We start from the raw sequence: 19,556 nt of genomic DNA, 5'->3' as shown, positions 1-19,556 counted from the left end.
TATCAATATCGATCAAGCAAAGGTGCGAGTGCAACACGTTACATATAATAATATTGTGTACACCCCCATGCAACCACTTTAAGCTTTCGATCCCTAGTGTCCATTTAATCGCCTGCAGAAAATCAGCCCATTCAATTTCTAGTCAGCCAAAATGACACAAGTTTTATTTTATATAGGTTTTTGTATTGGGCCGATGGTGGCCGTAAATTGTATCCAGCTTGACAAATCTCTATTTTGTAAGTGAGCCTCCCTATAAAGTGCAAAAACGCGAGCGTTTGCTCATCTTTGCTATTTTGAAGCATGTTTTGCAACTTGTGTGAGAACCGCACCGTCAAAAATTAAAAATTGACTGAGTTATGGGCACTCGACGAGGTGGCAGTTAAATTGTGTTCAGGGGTGTAGACTGGTAAAATACACAAAATATCAGGAGAGCGAACAATATACCGCTCTAGTGCTCTCTAAACCTACGATGGTGTTCGTGAACGAGGAGCGGCACTGATGCGGAGGTATACAACGCTGCTGTAGCATCGAGTCGAAGCGTAGTGCATTTTATATAATAGACTCCCAAACTCATTAAATAAATGAATGGAATTAATGCAGCTAGCAAAAAGGTAAACAAATTAATGACCTGCTTTGGAGTAGTGGCTAGTATTTGTGTGATCGTTAGGACAGCTAAATGACAATAATGAAACTTGACTTTGAAGAAGAGTAGTGACTAGTAGGATTTAGTGATGGCTGTGGGGAAGCTTCGCCAATGGAGAACGTAATAAACACTGCCATATCGGACGTGCAAAAAGTGTAGCTGCGCTGATAGGTAAATTTTAATACGATCGTGGCAGCTCAATTACGCAGGCAACAAAGTCCAACCTGGCAAGTCGATGTTGAAAGCGCAAAATGCATTTGGGTACACCACATTATCTCTATTTTTAATTATGGTTACCTCGAGCTCCCTAAGCTCGAGTTCCATAGTTTCCCCCGTATACTATGTCCGCAGGGGGTACTGCGCTCCGAAAAGGTATACAAAACCTTTTAAGGTTTCAAAAGTACCCCTTAAAAATGAAGGAGCGTGATATACAGTATATTAATAGCTTTTAATTGCATTTCAAGCATCCGACTTGTTTATGTGCCCTGATTTAGGTATCCTGTTTTTTTTGTTAATAAAAGTAGCTATAAAACAAAGTGTGCTTTCATTTTTGATGTAGAACGAGGATTTTGCAGCGTTTCTTAATGTAAGAGTTCGATACCTACGTTTTTTTGTGCGCCACACTATGGTGGGGTTGAATTAATCTTTATTGGGCCGTACCGTAAAACACGGATCCAATGCTACACACGGATCGAGTGCAACAAAGATTAAAAATGCAGATCACACGATGTGCAAAAACAAAAAGGCGAATCTTTAAAGGTTTCACCCTTCCTACTCAGTGTGTTCATTTTACTCTTCTTGATCTACTTCTAGAATCGGTGCTTCTTCTTCTGCATAAGTTGGTACTCTGAAGCGGTCTTCTATATCGCGAGGCCAGTAGGTAGTATCCCGCTCTTGGCAAAGCCCTTTCGAATCGTCGCCGGCGAGATTGAAGCCCACCCTTCTGCTACACAGCTCAAAATAAGCTGACGCTTCTCTTGTGGGGTCTTTAAGAACTCATGACCAATGTGGTAAGCCAAGTAGGTATTTCTGCATTTTAATAACAATTAGAAAATATTTATAATAAAGCAAAACGAAAACTTACCGCACATAATCCTTGAATGGCTTCATCACAGCAACGTCCATCGGCTGTGCCAGCCCTGTTATCCCCGGCGGAACAAACTCAACCTGCGTGCAGCAGTCTTCTTCGAGCACGGTACGAACAGAATTCATCTTGTGGACTTTCAAGCTGTCCAACAGGAGTAACCTACAGCCATCTACTGAGAGTTTCCAGATCTACACCTTTGCCAGTCCAAATCGGCGACTGTGACGGGGTCACACAGCACCTTGCGCTAGAGGAAGTTATCTTCCGAGAGTATACAAACTCTCAGTGAACGGCAGTTCACAGGTCCCCTCTTTAATTAAAGAGAGCGAAGTGACCTAAATAAGGTAGATTGTAAACTGAGTATATTTATAGGTAGGTTAAGTTTGAGGTTAATACAAACTATCAGTTACCTATAGTAATGCAATGTCATTTAACCAATGGTTGGTTTTGAATGACCTTGGTACCTTGTACCAAATATCCCGGAGTATGACATGTCATACTCCTGAAGTGTGAAGTGTCACACTTCATGTAACCAGGGTACACTTAGTGCTACGTACCCCGTTACATCCTCCCCCACTTAGGTTCGGTTTACCGACCAATCAGAATGAAGAGATGTTCGTCACAAACTCTCATTCTCAAAGTCGAAAACCATCGACTCGGCCGCGCGAGCGCGGCGGAGGCTCACTTTACAGTTAGAGCCTCGAGCAGCAACCTGTGCGCTCTTCGTCAAGGTCTCCACTTCGACCGTTAACATGCCTCGTGGCACTGCTAAGAGCGGTGCTAAGACACGCTCCAAGGCTGCAGCCGGTAAGGCGCAGGCCAAGAGCACTAAGCCTCACGGCAAAGGCTCTGCACTCAAGGAGGCTACTCAGGTGGCCTCCGAGGCGATCGGATCCTCGGGTGACGCGGCTGCGGACAAGCGCTCAAGCAGGCGCCGCAGTCCGTCGCCCTCGTCTTCAGACAATCGTCCGAACCCTCGGTTCGTAGAACATGAGTTCAACTCGGGCAGTGAGGACGATGCCGAGTTCGAGAGCACTCATGATGCTCCTGCGGGCTCTGTGGGAGGGCACAGCCCAGTGCCCAGTGAGCACAAAGAAGACAGCGTGCAGTCGTCCGCTAGTGATCACGGTGATCACAGTCCCAGGACCTCTGTGCGCTCTGAGAGTCCGGCCGTTAAGGCTAAGGGCACTCCCAAAGCCGGTGGCGATGAGGAAGGGAGTCCTCGCAAACGTCTCTCGCTTGCCGAGGGTCTTGCGCGCGCTAAGGCCTCTAAAGCCGAAGGCGCCAAGCCCTCAAAGAAGCGTACCGCCTCTAAGTCTCCACTCCGCGAGGAGAAGGAGACTCGACGCTCCTATCAGAGTCTCTTCGACTCCTCGGATGAAGAGGAGGAGAAGGAGGAAGAAGAGGAAGAGGAGGGTGCCATTGTTGAGCCCCGGGAGGTCTCGAATGACCTCGACCAGCAGCAGGAGGATTTCCAAGCTGCCCAGCGTGTGCGTGGGGGTTCGGTGGCGGCACCCGTCAGCCAGGGAGCTGCCATCAACTCAAGAGGGTATTGGCCTCCCGAGGAGAGCTCTGGGGCTGACCTCTTCTTAGAGCTTCTCGTCGCTCCTCGTGGCCTTGTGGGCGGCCACACTTCTAGGGGCATCTATGAACGAGCCCTTGGTTAGAAAGAACAGTTGTTCGTCGACAACGTGGAGGCTGCTCGGTGTGTGCTTCTCGCGCCACACCGCATTCCCCTTAAGGACTTCACGACTTGTCGTAAGAAGTCCGAGACCCGGGGTGGTCTCTATCCTGTTTGGGGATACCCCTGGGTTATGCCCGAGAACTGTCCCACATGGAGTTCTTGTGAGGACATGTTCTGGGCGTGGGTGGAGACTCTCAAGTACTCGCCCACGGAGTTACGGGAACTCCATGAAGATCAGCAGCTGTCCCACATCCTGGACCAGCGTGGTCTTCGTGTGAGGTTTGCCCACTTGGTCAGCAAGCGTATGCTGCCAAGGGACATCCTGAAGCGCGCGGCTTCTAGCGCTCACGATGAGCGCGGGTACGGTATGTATTCATCATCCGTACCCCGTTCGGGCAAGAAGCCCCGGACTACTTATGAAGCTGCCGCCGCTTCTGTTCCCAGATTGCGACAGCCTTCGGGCAGTCAATCAGGAGCCGTTCAATCGGCTCCCACGAGTTCTCGGAGTGGGCATAACCCCTCCACTTCACGAGGAGCTGTCGCTTCCCGCGACACCGTTGCTCCTGGAGGATCCGCTCCACGTGGAAGTGGACTTCTCCATTCCGGTCAAGCAGGGGCGGAGGTGCCCTCGTACGAGTACGAGTACTCGGCGCCTCCCGAGAGCCACTCTCGTTCGAGTGCTCCGACTGCGGGTCCGACACGGGACCCTGAGGTTGACCGCCTCCGTCAACGTCTCCTCGTGCTTGAGATTGCACTTGGCCTTGGGACTGGCGGTAATGCTGCCGCCCAGACCGGGAATCAGGGCGAGCTCGCTCGTCTTGCGGGTCGCCTGGACCTGGTGGAGCGAGAGGTCGCGAGCCTGCACCTGCGGGTGGACCGCCGGGCCTCTTCGTCCGATCTGGACGAGGCCTTTCGCATGATCCGACGGATCGAGGCTTTGTTGCCACGTCCGGAGCCGCCTGCGGCACACTCCCAGACGTACGCGTATGGTGCGTACCCGGCGTACTCAGCGTACTCGGCGTATGGCGCCGGGGTCCGTTCGTATGGAGCCCCTCCGGCGTACGGTCTTGACCGCAGCCTTGCCGTCCCGACCGAGGCTTGGGTGCCTGCTCCGACGCCCTCGTCGACGACTGTGACCGGCCCTCGCTTCGAGGAGCTGGGTCAAGGGGGGTCTGCGAGTCAGCAACCCCCTGCGGGTCAAAGTACCGCTTAAGACGTCCGACATAGAACGTCGGGTGCGTCGTCATTGACTTTGGAAGGTCGATGGTGTACGACGCACCATGTCTGGCCAGGACTGCAAAAGGTCCGATGAAGCGGTGCTTCAGCTTGTTGCTGCCGACAGAGCTGACAGTGTCTAGCGGTAGGTTCCTCGTGTCTAATAGCACTAAGTCCCCCACTTTAAATACACTTAAGTTTCCTCTTCCATGTTTGTCTGAGTACTCCTTTTGTCTATCCTGGGCCGCTGCCATGGCATCGCGGACCCTGCTGACAATGTTCAGCTTGGTATCCATAAAGGATTCCACCTGTTTCCGCAGCGAAACTGGCCTCACATCCGAGACCTGGGAGGAAAGGGCTTTCCGAGCCTCTCCCCCACTTAGAATAGAGGAGTCAGTGTTTCCTCGAAGAGTGAGAGGCACTCTGGGGTGGCGGAAGCCGTTCAAGTAGAACGGCGTGAACCCCGTGGACGCGTGCACCGCGTTGTTGAGCGCAAACTCAACAACTGGAAGCTGCGTCGACCACGTACGTGGCGCTGCCGCGCACACACTGCGCAGAGTGTCCTCGAGCACTCGATTGACGCGCTCTGTTTGGCCGTCTGTCTGCGGATGATCCGCAGTGGACATCTGCAGACGAGTTCCCAGTAAAGGGAACAGCGTTTTCCAAAACGCAGCAGTGAACCGCGGGTCTCGGTCCGAGACAATCGTCTCCGGGAGACCGTGATAGCGGAATACGCCATCGACGAACAACCTTGCGGTTTGTTCGCCCGTCACAGTGACGGGAACTGGAGCAAGATGTACCATCTTGCTCAGCCGACACACGAACACCAAAATTCCGGTGTTGCCGTGTCCGTCGGCGGGAAGCCCAAAGATGAAGTCAAGACTCATCGACTTCCAACAATCAGCCGGTACGGGCAGGCTCTGTAGTGGAGCCGAAGAGTGCCCTGCGGGTTTAACCCGCTGACATGTTTCACATGTCTTGACGTACCGGGCGACCCACTTGTACATGTGGGTCCACCAGAAGGACTGAGAGACCGACAGAAAGGTCTTCTCGCGGCCCAAGTGGCCGCTGGAGGGCGCGTCATGCGCCTCCGCGAGGATGTCGAACTTCAGATCCTCGTCGTTGGGTACAACCACCCGTGGAGGATCAGTGGGCTCTACCCGATAATAGAGGAGGCCCTCCTTCAACTCATATCGGTGGAGCCGTGAGCGCTGTCGCGACGAGAGCCAGTCGGACTTCGCGCTCGTTCCGGCCTTAAGGAACTTGACGATAGGCGCGACAGCCTCATCGTCCCGATACGCCATGCGTATCCGATCATATAGATCCGTTGTCACCCGCGTGATGTGGGCCAACTCATAGTCGGGACGCCTAGAGAGGGCGTCCGCAAGCACGTTGAGCTTGCCCGGCTTGTACTCGACGCGGAAGTTATATTCCGCGAAGAAGGACAGCCACCTCGCCATCCGTTGGGAGAGGTGAGGCGAGTTAGTCGCCGTCCTCAAGGACGCGTGGTCTGTGTAGATCACAAAGGGCGTAGAGCCCAGAAGGTGAACACGGAACTTCACAAGGGCATATTTCATTGCCAGGAGCTCCTTGTCATGGACAGGGTAGTTCCGCTCGGCGGCTTTGAGCTGCCTGGACTGGAATGAGATGACTCGTTCCTGTCCAGCCGTGTCGTCCTGCAGCAATGCACACCCGATGGCGTAATCGGAGGCATCGCAGACGACGCTAAACGGCTTCGTCTCGTCCGGCAGAGCCAGGACAGGGGCCTCTTGGAGACTGGCCTTGATGCTGTCAAAAGCATCCTGGTGCTCTTGCTCCCAGCGCCAGTCGACGTCCTTCTGAAGGAGGCTCGACAAGGGCTTAGCGAAGCCCGCGTACCCAGCGCTGTACTTGTGAAGGTAGTTGGCCAAACCCAACCACTTTCGAAGATCCTTCTGGGATCGGGGCGTCGGCCATGCTGCTATGGCCTTGACCTTGTCTGGGTCAGCCCGAACGCCCACGTTGCTTACGAAGCAACCGAGAACTTTGATCTCTGGTGACGCGAAAACGCACTTGTCGATGTTGGCGTAGAGCTTGTTCGCTCGCATCACGTCCAACACTCGACGGAGGTGTCCTAGATGCACCTCCATGGCCGTCTTGCCTCCCTCGGCACGGCTATGGACGAAAATGTCGTCGAAGTACGTCTGTACGAAGGTACGCAAAGAGCGGAACAATTGCGTCACCAGGCGATTGAACGTCGCCGGGGCGTTAGACAAGCCCTGCGGCATGACGAGCCACTCCCAAAGCATGCCGCTTGGAGTGCTTACCGCGGTGAGCGGGATGTCACTCTCTCGCATCAGGATTTGGTAGTATCCGTCTACCAAATCCAGCGCACTGTACAGTACGCTCCCGGCCATGTTGTTCAACAACACATCCTTTCGTGGGATCGGTGTTTGGGCCGGCACCGTTGCGTTGTTCAGCTTGTTATAAGCGTGAACCAGACGCCACTTTCCGTTCGGCTTACGAACGCAGAAAGTCGGCGTCGAGTGCGGGGATTTCGACTCCCGCACCATGCCTGCCTTCGCTTTCGCGGCGAAGAAGGCATCAATGACCTCGCACTGTTCGCGCGGGAGAGGCCATTGCCTCGTGACACAATACTTTGTGCCGGGCACGAGATCAATCTCGTGCCGTACGCCTCGATCCGGTGGGAGTTGGGTCGGTGGGTGTTTATTCACCACGTCCGCATACTCCGTCACCAAAGGATACACCGGATCCTTGGGGTTCTTGAGAATCTCAGAACCCAAGCGCGCCTGACGCTGCTTGTTCATGTCTTCCAGGACGTTCTCGTCCAAGACAGAGGAGGAGTTCAGCTCCTCCTGAGTGGTCTCAGGTCTCATGAGTACCATCTCAGCGATCTCTCCAGCCTTGAGGTTGGCCAGGAAAGACTCAGCCGTCATTTCCTCGAGGTTCAGTATCTCTGCAACCTCTGGCAACGGTTCCAAGTGGACACCAGATGCCTTGACGGGTAAACCCGTCTCGCTATCGAAGATGTGATAACACTCTTCCACCGGCCTTGTCGGAGGAGCCCGGGCCCTGGACTCCGAGTCGCTTGAAGCGACGTCGATCGGAACGTAGTTCGGATCCGACTTGAGGCGGCGGCGGCGTCTTTGCCGACGGCTTCTGTGACGGGGAGCTTTGCTGCCCACGTCTAGGGATGTCGTCGCTACGACATCCGAGGCACTCGTGGCCTCGTGTGGTACTGTTGTACCCACACAGGAAGCGTGTTCCACGCCTTCCTCTTCAGTTAAGGTCTGGGCGATCGCGTGTGGCACTGTGTTACCCACACAGGAAGCGTATCCGACGTCTTCCTCTTCAGTTATGGTCTGGGCGACCGTGTGTGGCACTGTGTTACCCACACAGGAAGCGTATCCGACGTCTTCCTCTTCAGTTATGGTCTGGGCGACCGTGAGTGGAACTCTGTTACCCACTCTGAACACGCTGTTCTCAGTGTTCATGACAGCTGCAGCTGTCTGCGGAACTAAGTTACCCGCCTGTGGACCTAAGTTACCCACTTGGCCGGCGCCTCTTCTGGGCGCGGCCACCATCAAAACATCCTCGGAGTCGTCATATACGTCGACGACTCCCAAGCATCTGCCGGATGCTTTGGTACCCTGGCAGCCCTCGCGGGCGCCCCGGGTCCTGACAGAGGTGGGAACATGACTCACCAATGCTCTGTCGGACTGCGCAGGGCGGCTGGCACCGATTGCCTTGCCTCGCCAGTCGATCCAGGGCTCGTGCTTCTCAAGCCAGGGCATGCCCAGGATCATATCATATGGATCCATATCGAGAACAGTGAACTGTTCGAGGCTGTCAAAGTCTTCAAACTTGACAGCCAGATCCACTTGGACGTTGGGGACAGTGACGACCTTCCCGTCGGCCAGTCGCACTGACACCGTCCCGTTGCCCTTGCTTTCTCGCAAAGCTTCGGACAACTTGTTGCTGTTACGAGCAACCGTCTGGCGGCGTGCGAAATTCTTCGACGCCCCAGAGTCAATCAAGATTCTAAAGGGGTGATCGTACCCCCGTACACATCCGTGTACTACGAGCAACCCGCCGCTGCTCTTCGCCGATTCGAGAGTGCGAAGACTCTCAGGGGCTAAGTCCCCGTGGTACGCGCCACCCGCGCACCCATCACGAAGACTTAGTTCTTCCCCAGTAGGGCGCCCCGCCCCTACTGGTTCCCTGCGTTCCCCTGTCCCCGGGATCCTGGCTTCTGCCAGCGACCCTTGAGGACGGGCTTGGGGAAGGACCGTCTGCGGAGTCTTTCCGCGGGACAGTCGCGCTTGAAGTGGCCCATCTTCCCACAGCCGAAGCAGCGGATGTCACGCTGTTCGGCGGACCCGAGTTCCATGGGAACTGGTCCGTTGGGGCTTGTTCGACCGGGAGCCGACAAGGAACTCCCAGGCCACGCTGAGGCCGGCGTACGCGCCTGGCGATGGCTGTATTCTTCTTGAAGAGCCACTTGAATCGCCTCTTCAAGGGTGTTTGCCTGCACCCGGAACAGCTGAGTGCGTGCGGGGCCCACTCGAAGGCCGTCCATGAACACAGTCATCTTGATGTGTTCATTGAGTGGGTTTCCCACTAGGGACGCCGTGAGCTCCCGTATCTCTTGCACATACTCGTGCAGTTCGCGTCTTCCTTGTTTACACGCGAGGAAGCGCGAACGCTGGCGGTACTCGTAGTTCGCCGGGAGGAGCGCGTCTCGGAGCTGTTCGCACAGCTGAGCCCAGGATGTGAAACATCCAGGGGATGTCGCTTCCCGAGTGTACACCCAACTCTTAGCACGACCGCTAAGGTTGGAGAGTGCAAAAGCAACACGCAGTTGCTCGGTCGAGATCAGAGCCGCGTCCATCGCGAGCTCTACTTCTCGGACCCAGAAGTGAAGGTTCTCGCCTTCCTTCCCTTCATACGGCTTTACCTTCAGCCGTATTGGCTTCGGGTGAGGCGGGTTTGCTCCCGCCGCCGGAGCCTGCAGGTTCTCCCGCACATGCGCGATGAGGCCCTGCTCGTACGCGTCGAATGCATTGACGCGCTCGAGCTGCTCAGCCGGTGTTGATACCACCAGGCTCTGCAGGGCCTCCATCCCGAAGATGCCTGCCATCTTCCGAACCGACTCGAACTGAGAGTCGTTCATATGGGAGAAGTCGTTCCTATCCATGGCAACGAACTTCGGAGGTTCAGGTAGTCTACCCGCGATGGCGTGGATTGACTACAAGTGCTACCAAGTGTGACGGGGTCACACAGCACCTTGCGCTAGAGGAAGTTATCTTCCGAGAGTATACAAACTCTCAGTGAACGGCAGTTCACAGGTCCCCTCTTTAATTAAAGAGAGCGAAGTGACCTAAATAAGGTAGATTGTAAACTGAGTATATTTATAGGTAGGTTAAGTTTGTGGTTAATACAAACTATCAGTTACCTATAGTAATGCAATGTCATTTAACCAATGGTTGGTTTTGAATGACCTTGGTACCTTGTACCAAATATCCCGGAGTATGACATGTCATACTCCTGAAGTGTGAAGTGTCACACTTCATGTAACCAGGGTACACTTAGTGCTACGTACCCCGTTACAGCGACAGTGTAAAGCAAAGTGGAACGTCCCGTAATTAATTTTTTTTAATTTTTGAATTTATTTTTTTAGAAAAAGCCTGTCATGCAAAGTTGATTTAGTGTAGTGCAAAACTTTACGTGCCGTACTCCATAGGTTCGCTACGAATAGCTGCCGCCACTGACAACGCACAGTGGCGCGCCATCTTGTTAACCAAGCGCAGATCCATACATGGCAAGCTATGCTCTGCAGCGTTTTCAAGCAGCTGCATCCGGCGCTCTGTTTTCTCTCCGTGTGGAGCAAGAAACATTACGTCATGACTTAAGGCAAGATAAGCCTTAATGCGTGCTTTTAATACACTAAAACACCCTGCCGCACAGTAAAATAGACACAAATGTTAGTACATGTGCACGCTATAATTGTCTGTAAAACGTACCCTCAATCGGGTTACACATGGGGGAGTATGGCGCCAACCGCAACAGCTCCAAGTCCTCCTGCTCAGTAATCAGATCCTCAGTCTGGCTATGAGCAGGAGCGTTGTCTAAGACAATGACAACCGTCTTGCCAGCGAAGTGGTCGCGGTACACGTCGTGGCGCTTGACCGCCTCGTACACCGCGTCCACAAACGCAGCATTGACCTCCATTTTAATGCTGCCTCTCTGTTTAGCGTAGTGCACCAGGCCCACCTCAGGTGACACGGCGCATTGCAGCTGCAGGTTCGCTCCTTTGGAGGGCGGGAGTTTGACAACAGCACGCTGGCCAATTAGAGCTCGGCCCTGTGTACGTTTGCAATACAAATTAAAATTTGTTTCATCGTAATACACAATGAAAGACCCCTTGCGCTCATGAGCCAGCAATGCTTCACCAAACTCCTTCCTCTTTTCGATATTCACATCGTTGTTACATGTTTCTGGCTCAACTCGAATCTATGCAATAAACACTAGCCATTAGTACAATACAAATAAAATATAAATTAAAATAGAGCTTATTACCTGTTTCACAGTATACAACTTGTCACACAATTTCTTACTTATTGTGGAGGTCCTGACACGAACTCCAAAGTCGAAGTGCAGCATCTCCTGCATCTGCACGAGCGTGTATTGGCAGTTATCCTCCAGGTATTCTACGAGGGCCTCCTCCATCTCCGGCGTGCACTTAGTGCATGTCGCCCGCGCGCCGCCTCTCTTCTTGATGTCCGGGGTTCCTCGCTCGACGATAGTCCGAGCCGTTGTAGCTGGAATTCCGTTGCAATCGGCTACTAAGGCCCAGTCCTGCCCAGCCTTGTGTGCGTCGAGAACGCGTGTCCGGGCCGCGAGGCCATGCTTTGGTTCTGTTGGCATGATGCCAGAAGAAGAGGTTTTGATGCCGACCACCAGTTAGCTCTGCACTAAATCGCCATTGCTCTTAAGTCAATTTTTGAAAATAAAAATTAAAAATTTCTTTGTCACTTAAGTTACTTCACACCGCTTTGCTTTACACTGTCGCCGATTTGGACTGGCAAAGGTGTAGTACCATAACAATTTAGAAACTCATAATTACAATAAAATAAACCGATATTGTACGTACGCGTTGAATCCACTCTTGCATCACAGCTTCGTTGCGAAACGCTTTCTTTTGAACAGTGTGTTCGCATGATGAGTGTCCAAAGGACGGATTCCAAACGTCCTGTGACACCGGGCCGCCTGGAATGCCCGCAAAAACTACGAGGGGGGGGCAATTTAACTCCCGTGGCTGATGCAGCTAGAAATACAGAACAGCGAAACCCATTCACCTCACTTCCTACAATACTCACAGTTAATAAAATATTAATAAAATATTAATAAGTTTGAATATTTTTAGTAATTGAAAAAATACCTTGTCTGACGTCCACAGTTGGAGTTCCAACGAAGTCGATTGTTGTCTTGCCATTCATGTCAATGTAAATTGCAGTTTGATCCATGTTGAACACAGAGCCGTATTTGGACGGGCCCGTGGCATATGAAAGAGCTCCACACTCTTCAATTGCGTACTGAATTGAGTGACTAAACTTTGAAGCAACAAGCTGAAACACAGAATAAGAAATAGAAGTAAAAAATAAACAGTATTACTAGCATTACCTCCATGTCGGATCTTATCTTGCGGCCTTTATGAGTAATGCGTCTGATAGAAAGCCTGTTACGTTTGAGAAAGCGGCGCAAAAACTCGATATTTGCACCGCGGGAGCGACTCGCAAAGAGCTCTCCATCAAACCTAGAATGCATTAGAAGCAGACATTGCATCGAAACACAGAGAGATCGATTTTTGCGCATTTCTGTAATCCACGACAGCAGTCTTAATCATACACTTTTAGAACAATTACTAGTATTCGGAATTTAATGCATAAATAATAATACATTTGCTCGAGATTCGGGTGTTTAACTTAGAGGTTTTGGCGGCTTGGTACTGAGGCGTAGTACTTGTTTGGTGCGGCACTGGCAAGGGCATTTTTTTGCCGCATCCACCGGTACATTGTCGCTCGGTGAACGCCTAGCTCAGCAGCCAAGGCGACGACTGAGCTGGCCTCTCTGAGGCGTAAAAGCCCTCGCAGCTTGGACTTGTTTTTGTTCTTCGGTCGCCGTGTCATTGGCACAATGGGGGCGGGTGTCATTTTGGCGCGAAAGTGAGATTGTTGGTGCGCAGTGAACACAAGTTTTTACGTGTGTAAGAAGTGCACACGCCTCTATGCAATTTATACTAGAATTGAACTTTTTACCAGTGTAGCATTGAATCCGTGTTTTACGGTACGTACTACTACTCGTAGTATAAAGTGCAAAAACGCGAGCTCATCTTTGCTATTTTGAAGCATGTTTTGCAACTTGTGTGAAAACCGCACCGTCAAATAATAAAAATCAACTGAGTTATGGGCACTCGTCGAGGTGGCCGTATAATTGTGCCCAGGAGTGTATTAGGGTATGCAACATTTGCGACGTAGTTGATGAGCACTTTGCGTCATTGGAGTGGTCAGACCATTCTCCTTCAGAGATAAGTGGATGAACAGGATAATGATATCTACCAGTGCTGCTGCCGGTGCTGTGGTCGACAAAGAAATATTCCTGGCAAACACCTTAGTCCTTAACAGTATCTTCTGAACAAACACCATTTGCAAAACCAAAATCTATATGGAAAGCTCCAGATTGTCTGCAGACCTCTAGGTATACACGAACAAAGCGCTTTTTTAAATGCTGGCTTGTCCCCACACAGTGCAAGAAATCTTAAGGCGTTCCGCCGAATAATCTAGGAAGCTCATTTATAGCGCACTATTACGGCTTCGTGGCTTGTAGTTCAGCGAAACTCAACACTTCACGGTTAAGTTTTCATGTGTCCGCGTACGATTAAATCGTATAAAAAACAAATTTTGTTGGTTTAGATCGCATTCATAAACGCCTGCTCCAGAGTAAGCAATTGGTGCCTTTTTTAGGGCGATCACTGTATCACTCTACTTTAAGCCACCGACTGACGTGACATGGCTACGTAATACATCTCCGCTGTTATCCTTTCGGCGAGGCATATTGCATTCTCTTGGGACATTGCAATTCGAGACGTTTGGATCATTGTTTGGATCCACCACATATCCCTACCGTATTCCTTATGTGATTGGCGACAGTCAAATTCTTGAGGTGGTCCAGCCTTTCTGCCAGCATAAAAGATACCTGCATAGAAAAACTATTTTACATGCTCAAAATTATATTGGTCGCCAAGCACATAAAGCGCGACGACACGAAATTTAAATCAATTTGATTGGCTGCTGGATTTGTCGCTAATGACCGAGCGTCGCCAATCACATAAGGAATACGGTATTTCTAATTTTGGGTACCTCGAGCTCCCTAAGCATAGTTATTCCCTATTATACCTGCCAATTGCACATGCTCATTGCACTCGAGGAAAACTGCAATGTAAACTTCAATGCCAAGATATCGATGCAAATTGATTTTTCCCTCACCTGCCAGAAACCAATCCACATAGAATTCATTTTCTCGGCTTCGGATTATCCATGCTCCGAATTTCCGCGTCCAACGGATACGGTGCATCTCCACCCCATTAGGCAAGCACTGCTGGCAATGGCCAATACAGCACTCTAAGCAGCGCTTTGAGCCTAGACGAGATGCCAACAAACAAGGAAAATACGCTATGATCGCTCCGCACTACAGTGACTAAATAAAAATTTCGACATAAACCCAATTAACATTGTTATGTGGAGCTAACGACTTTAATCTGTTGCTTGTATGCCAGGTCAGCTACGCTGCGCCAACGCCACCTCAGTTTGTCATCATATCACGAGCACCTTCCTGTACATGTACGTGAATTGTTTCCTTTCCTTTTTTCTTTGCTAGTCTCGGAATTTATTGCCGCCATTCCTTCACACGACACTCATCAGTGAAGGTGGCAGGGACTTACCGCTTCTGCCGGTAGTTTAGACGATGCCGACCTTGACTTGCATCGTGTGGCGGTCCACCTTGCTCCACTCCGAGTCCTTCATCGAGCGGTCAAAGGCAAACTTGACCTTGAGCTGTTTGCCCTTGGCGGCGTAGAAGTCCAGCTCGTCCGAGAACTCCACAGTCAGCTCACGGCCGTACCCTTTCTGCAGACGAGCACGCAGAGCCTGCACCACCTCCGTCTTCTGGGACACCTGAACCATCAGGTCGATCTCGCCCTTCACTCGGAAGATGAGATAGTTGTCTGGCTGCGTGCTCATGGCCACACTCGAGAGACGAGAGAGCTCAAACACGCGACGCTCCTTCGGCTGCTGGATCTTGTCGGCCTTCAGGTTGAACACGCGACTCTCGCTGATCATCAGCACGCGCGTCTGATGCGCCCAACGCTCGTTCACCTTCTCCACCGTGTCCAGGAACAAGAGCTTCTCCTTCTGTCCACGTCCACTGCCAGCCTTGGAGCCACGACCTTCAGTGTGGGCCTGGAGAATGGCAGCGTACGCAGGATACCGGTTGACGCCGATGTAGTCGCCCTGGTACGTGCGGTCCAGCGAGTCACGGCGACGCTTCTTCTTGCCCAAGTAGCGCTCGAACTCTGTACGCACACCGAGAAGAGCAACCTTGCACGCTTTCCACATGTCGTTCGCGAGCTGCTTGCGAGTGTTGAGGCCTCGGTAGCGCTTGCTGAAGACGATCTGGGCGTGCCTAAGCTTCAGGAACTCGCGACGCTGCGTCCGCGCCTGCACGAAGCTCTGCATGAACACGATCGAGTTGAGTTCCTCCTCCGCCTTGAGGTTCTTGACCAAGCGACTGTTGTTGACGTTCAGCAGCTTGGTCGAGACAGCCTCCCAGCTTCCGTAAATCTTGGCGACGTGCTCCTTGTCGCTGGCGCCGGGCACACGCTTCCGACGGTCCTGGCAGTTCCTCCACACCGCATCGTACGCCGACAAGAGCTGCTTGGAGGCCGTCTGGAACTCTTTGAGTGCGAGGCGGTTCATGTAGCGACGCCAGGCGTTCTCGATGATGTTGACGATCACCGGAATGCGCTCTTCACGCAGGATCTCCAAGGCAGACAAGGCCTGCGGATGACGTAGGAAGATCTTGTTGCGACCAAGAGAGAAGCACCCAAGCGTGTCCGAGTCCTCTTGGAACGGGATCAGCTCGTCCTTGTTGTTCGGGTCGCGCACTCCCAGTCCAGCAGTCGTGAGCAGGTCAACCGCAGCCTTGCGAGACGAGTGAGCGACTGGGGCGGGCCACGTCGACTCGGATAAAAAGCTGTAGCGCTTGATGAACGGCGCGTACGGCTGGCTGTAGCAGAACCCCTGACGACGCACACTCAGGTTCTGCACCAGTCCGAGGTAGCGCACCTGCTCCGCCACGAGCTCCTTGTTGACAGCCAGCGGCTGCTTCTTCTCATTAGGCTTGATACAGCGGATGTAGTGCGGGTTACAGCCGTCCAGCTTCTTCAACAAGTCCGCCACTTGTGTACGGAACTGCTGGGACGTCGACGGCGGGCGCTTGAGCTTCGTCTCCTTGGATCTCTTGTCCAGAAAGACCGCACGCACGAAGGCGTTAGACGACTGCTCCATCCCGTCCTGCAGGTCGTTGAAGAACGTGTCCACATTGGCGTCAAAGAACAGCGTCACGTCGTACTCGACCTTGCCGGCGTAGTGCACGATGCCGAAGTTGGGGCCACGCACACGCGACGCCATGTAGTGAGGATTCCTCGAGTGCTCGCTGTTGTACCGTTCAATGAGCTCCAAGTCCGATAGACGCGCAATAGCACACTGTTCGTCCAGCAGAGGGAAGATTCCGTGCTGCTTGGGGTCCTCGATGAGGTCGCACACGACCTGGTTGTTGAAGAACTTGATGTTCTGCCAGCTCAGCCCTTCGCGACGGTATCCTTCCTGCTCGCTCTCGAGCGTCTGGCTGATGAACAGCTGCTGCAGCTTCTCGTTCACGTAGTTGATGCACAGCTGCTCGAACGCGTTCACCTCGAAGATCTCGAAGCCGTAGATATCCAGAATGCCGATGCTGTTGTTGATGTCGCGCTTCTTGCACGTCACGTTCTTGTTGATACGCGCCACGATCCAGTCGAAGATCTTTTCGTACAGCGAGCGCATGATCGAGTCGCACACTTTCTTGGCCTGACGCGCGTCGAACAGAACTTTCTGGTCCTCTCGGTAGATGTTGACGATACGGAACGTCAGCAGCGCTTCCAGTTTGTCCTTGTCAATGCCCATGAGACCCGCAGCCTTGGCCAGAGCCTCGCGAGCGGCAGGGTCCTCAATCGCAGCACGCGGGTTGTGCGCCTCGTCCGTCGTCTGCTTGAACTGCACGTTGCCGAGCCACAGAATAGCCGAGAGCTGCTGGAAAATAGCGCGCTGCTCCTCGTCCGTGATCCCCACGGCTGTCATGTTTTCCCGGACGTTGCGGTAGTTCTCGGCGTCATCCACACCGTCGATCGTGGCGTCTTCATTGCCAAGAACATCGAACTCCTCGGCGCTTCCGGGCAATTGCCACGCTTCCCGGTCGGTTGCAGTAGCACCAGACATGAGCTGATAGAAGGCGTGAAAGTTGCGCTCTCCCTCGGCCTGACGGATCACGCGACTGCGCTCCAAAAGGTAGTTGTCAATGTATCCGCCAATGACTTGACCCACACGGTTCATCTGCAGCACAATGTACTTGCCGAAGCGACTGCTGTTGTTGTTGCGGATGGTCTGAGCGTTACCGAAGGCCTCAAGCACGGGGTTGCTGCCCCACAGCACGTCGGTCACGTGGCTCGTCATGTCGTCGGCCTCTTTACGCTGTGCGACGGACATGCGGCGATTCGCCATGACGGCACTCTTCGCTCTGGAGCGCGTGCTGATGGTAGTTAGATAGCGCATGACGTGCTTGGACGTCTCGGTCTTGCCACTACCAGACTCGCCGGTGATGAGCAGACTCTGGTCCAGACCGAAGCGCATGAGGCTCGAGTAGGCGTTCTCGGCCAGTGCGAACGGGTGGGGCTCACACACGTGCAGCTCCTTGCCCTGGAACTCATCAATCATGTTACGAGCGTAGATAGAGTCACCGTTGGGCTGGCGGAGCATCTTGTATGGGTTCATGGCGATGAGAACAGGCCCGAGGAACATGTAGACGTAGCCCTGGCGGTAGCGAGTGACCAGCTCATTCACCACGTGGTCCTCGTCCACGGCGTCCACCATTAACAGGTCCTTCATGGTTGCTTCGGGGTGCTTACACTCACTCTGCAGGCGCGCGCTCCCAAGCACTCTCTTTGCCGAATGACGTCGTTGTCCGTGGTCGATTTCTGACTCCCCCCTTTCGAAAGTACAGTATGGCACTACTTACCTGTAAAACTCAATACTTGGGCTGGGGAAATAATCGATAGATTTCCGATTACATTAAACATTACCCTGTAGAAAAAGATACTTGTTTCTAAACGACAGTTGAGGTGTCGAACTTGACACGGAAAGGCCTCGAGGCCTCCTGGAACAAAGCATGGTGCTGTTTCCACGGGTGCATTATGCCGCCATCCGTATCTCCGCTGCTGCGGTGACACATCGCGAACGTGATACATATACAGGGGGGGGGCTCCCAATGTTCTGCATGTAACCGCTTCGCCATGAGTGTCGCTCCACAACACCGCTATCTATTGTACTGACGACGTGAAAGGACAATGTCCTTAGGACATCAACGACAGCAGAGGCCCACATAAGCTGCCTTTTCTACAGTTGATGCGCCTTTCATGTATTGCAGACTGCAATTTGCAGTGGGGTCTCTTTAGGCACAGAATACGTACGTGTACAGTAGTACACGGTGTACTGTAGCTGCCGTTTGGTTGCAGAGTTCTAACGTGCCGGAGCAGCAACCGAACGACGCGTTTGCATTCGTCGCTCATTTTGACATGCGAGTCGATTGCTGAACTGCTCCAGAGTAAAGCGCGGGTTCTCTAAGAAGGATGTGCGTAAGGAGCCAACGTCGGCAACAGCAGTGCTGTTACAGCAAGCGCGCCCGCGGCGAATCCATTGTGTGATTGTGCCGGCAGCCAACGTTGAAGACTCTGAACATCTAGAATAGAAACGTTAGAAACGCAACTGTCGATCATCGCCTCAGATTTTCGAGTTTTGATACCAAGCAACAGCTTCATTTTACTTATCCAGCATACCTAGTTGAAGGCCACAAATGCTTACAGTGTAGATAAACTTATTCTTCTTTGTCGTCGCCAGTCTCGTCGATCTCCACCAGGAGGTCTCCACCGAGCATGTTGTCGCCAACATCGGCGTGGATCGACACGACCCGGCCGCTCACGGGGGCAGCCACAACAGTCTCCATCTTCATGGCACTCAGAACCAGCAGGGCGTCACCGGCCTTCACGTTCTCGCCCTGCTTCACACGCACATCGAGCACGACACCAGGCATCGGGGCGCCCACAGAGCCAGCCAGTCCCGTAGCCTTCGGCTTAGCTGTCGTGGACACACCAGCCGCCTCGTCCTTGACCTTAATCACACGTTGACGTCCATTAAGCTCGAAGATCACGTCGCGCATCCCGTCCTTCTTGCTCACTCCACCAACAGCAATGAGCTTGATGAAGACCGTCTTCCCGTGCTCCATCTCGACCTCAACCTCCGTGTCCACCTCGAGACCCGTGAGGAACGTACGAGTGTCCAGGAAGTGCATCGAGCCGAAGTCGTCCTTGAACTTCTGGAAGCCTGTAAACACGTCCGGGTAGATGGCGTGCGAGATGACATCCACGTCGCGGATCTTTTCAGCTCCATACTTCTCCTTGAGCTCCTTCTCGGCCGCTTCAAAGTCGTACGGCTCATCTCAGCACCGGGACGACCCTGGACATCCCCTGGTCATTAGCAGCACTTACCCTCAACACACGCGATCGC

The 19,556-nt window shown here is 52.8% G+C and overlaps 2 protein-coding genes across 2 annotated transcripts; both read right to left on the bottom strand.

Annotated features, from left to right (window-relative positions):
• Positions 1 to 14,393: 14,393 nt before the first annotated feature.
• On the bottom strand, positions 14,394 to 17,882 carry PITG_06450 (myosin-like protein; the record flags this gene model as incomplete). Its single annotated transcript, XM_002998522.1, has 1 exon — positions 14,394 to 17,882. The coding sequence occupies one exon, from the start codon at positions 17,880 to 17,882 to the stop codon at positions 14,643 to 14,645; it is 3,240 nt and encodes a 1,079-aa protein (XP_002998568.1).
• Positions 17,883 to 18,786: 904 nt separating this feature from the next.
• On the bottom strand, positions 18,787 to 19,524 carry PITG_06449 (pyruvate carboxylase, putative; the record flags this gene model as incomplete). Its single annotated transcript, XM_002998521.1, has 2 exons — positions 18,787 to 19,466; positions 19,512 to 19,524. 2 exons carry the CDS (start codon positions 19,522 to 19,524, stop codon positions 18,868 to 18,870), a joined length of 612 nt encoding a protein of 203 aa, XP_002998567.1.
• Positions 19,525 to 19,556: the final 32 nt, after the last annotated feature.

The sequence above is a fragment of the Phytophthora infestans genome, genomic scaffold (assembly GCF_000142945.1).
Source record: "Phytophthora infestans T30-4 supercont1.8 genomic scaffold, whole genome shotgun sequence".
Classification (NCBI taxonomy): domain Eukaryota; phylum Oomycota; class Peronosporomycetes; order Peronosporales; family Peronosporaceae; genus Phytophthora; species Phytophthora infestans.
This window is presented reverse-complemented; position numbering and strand designations above follow the sequence as displayed.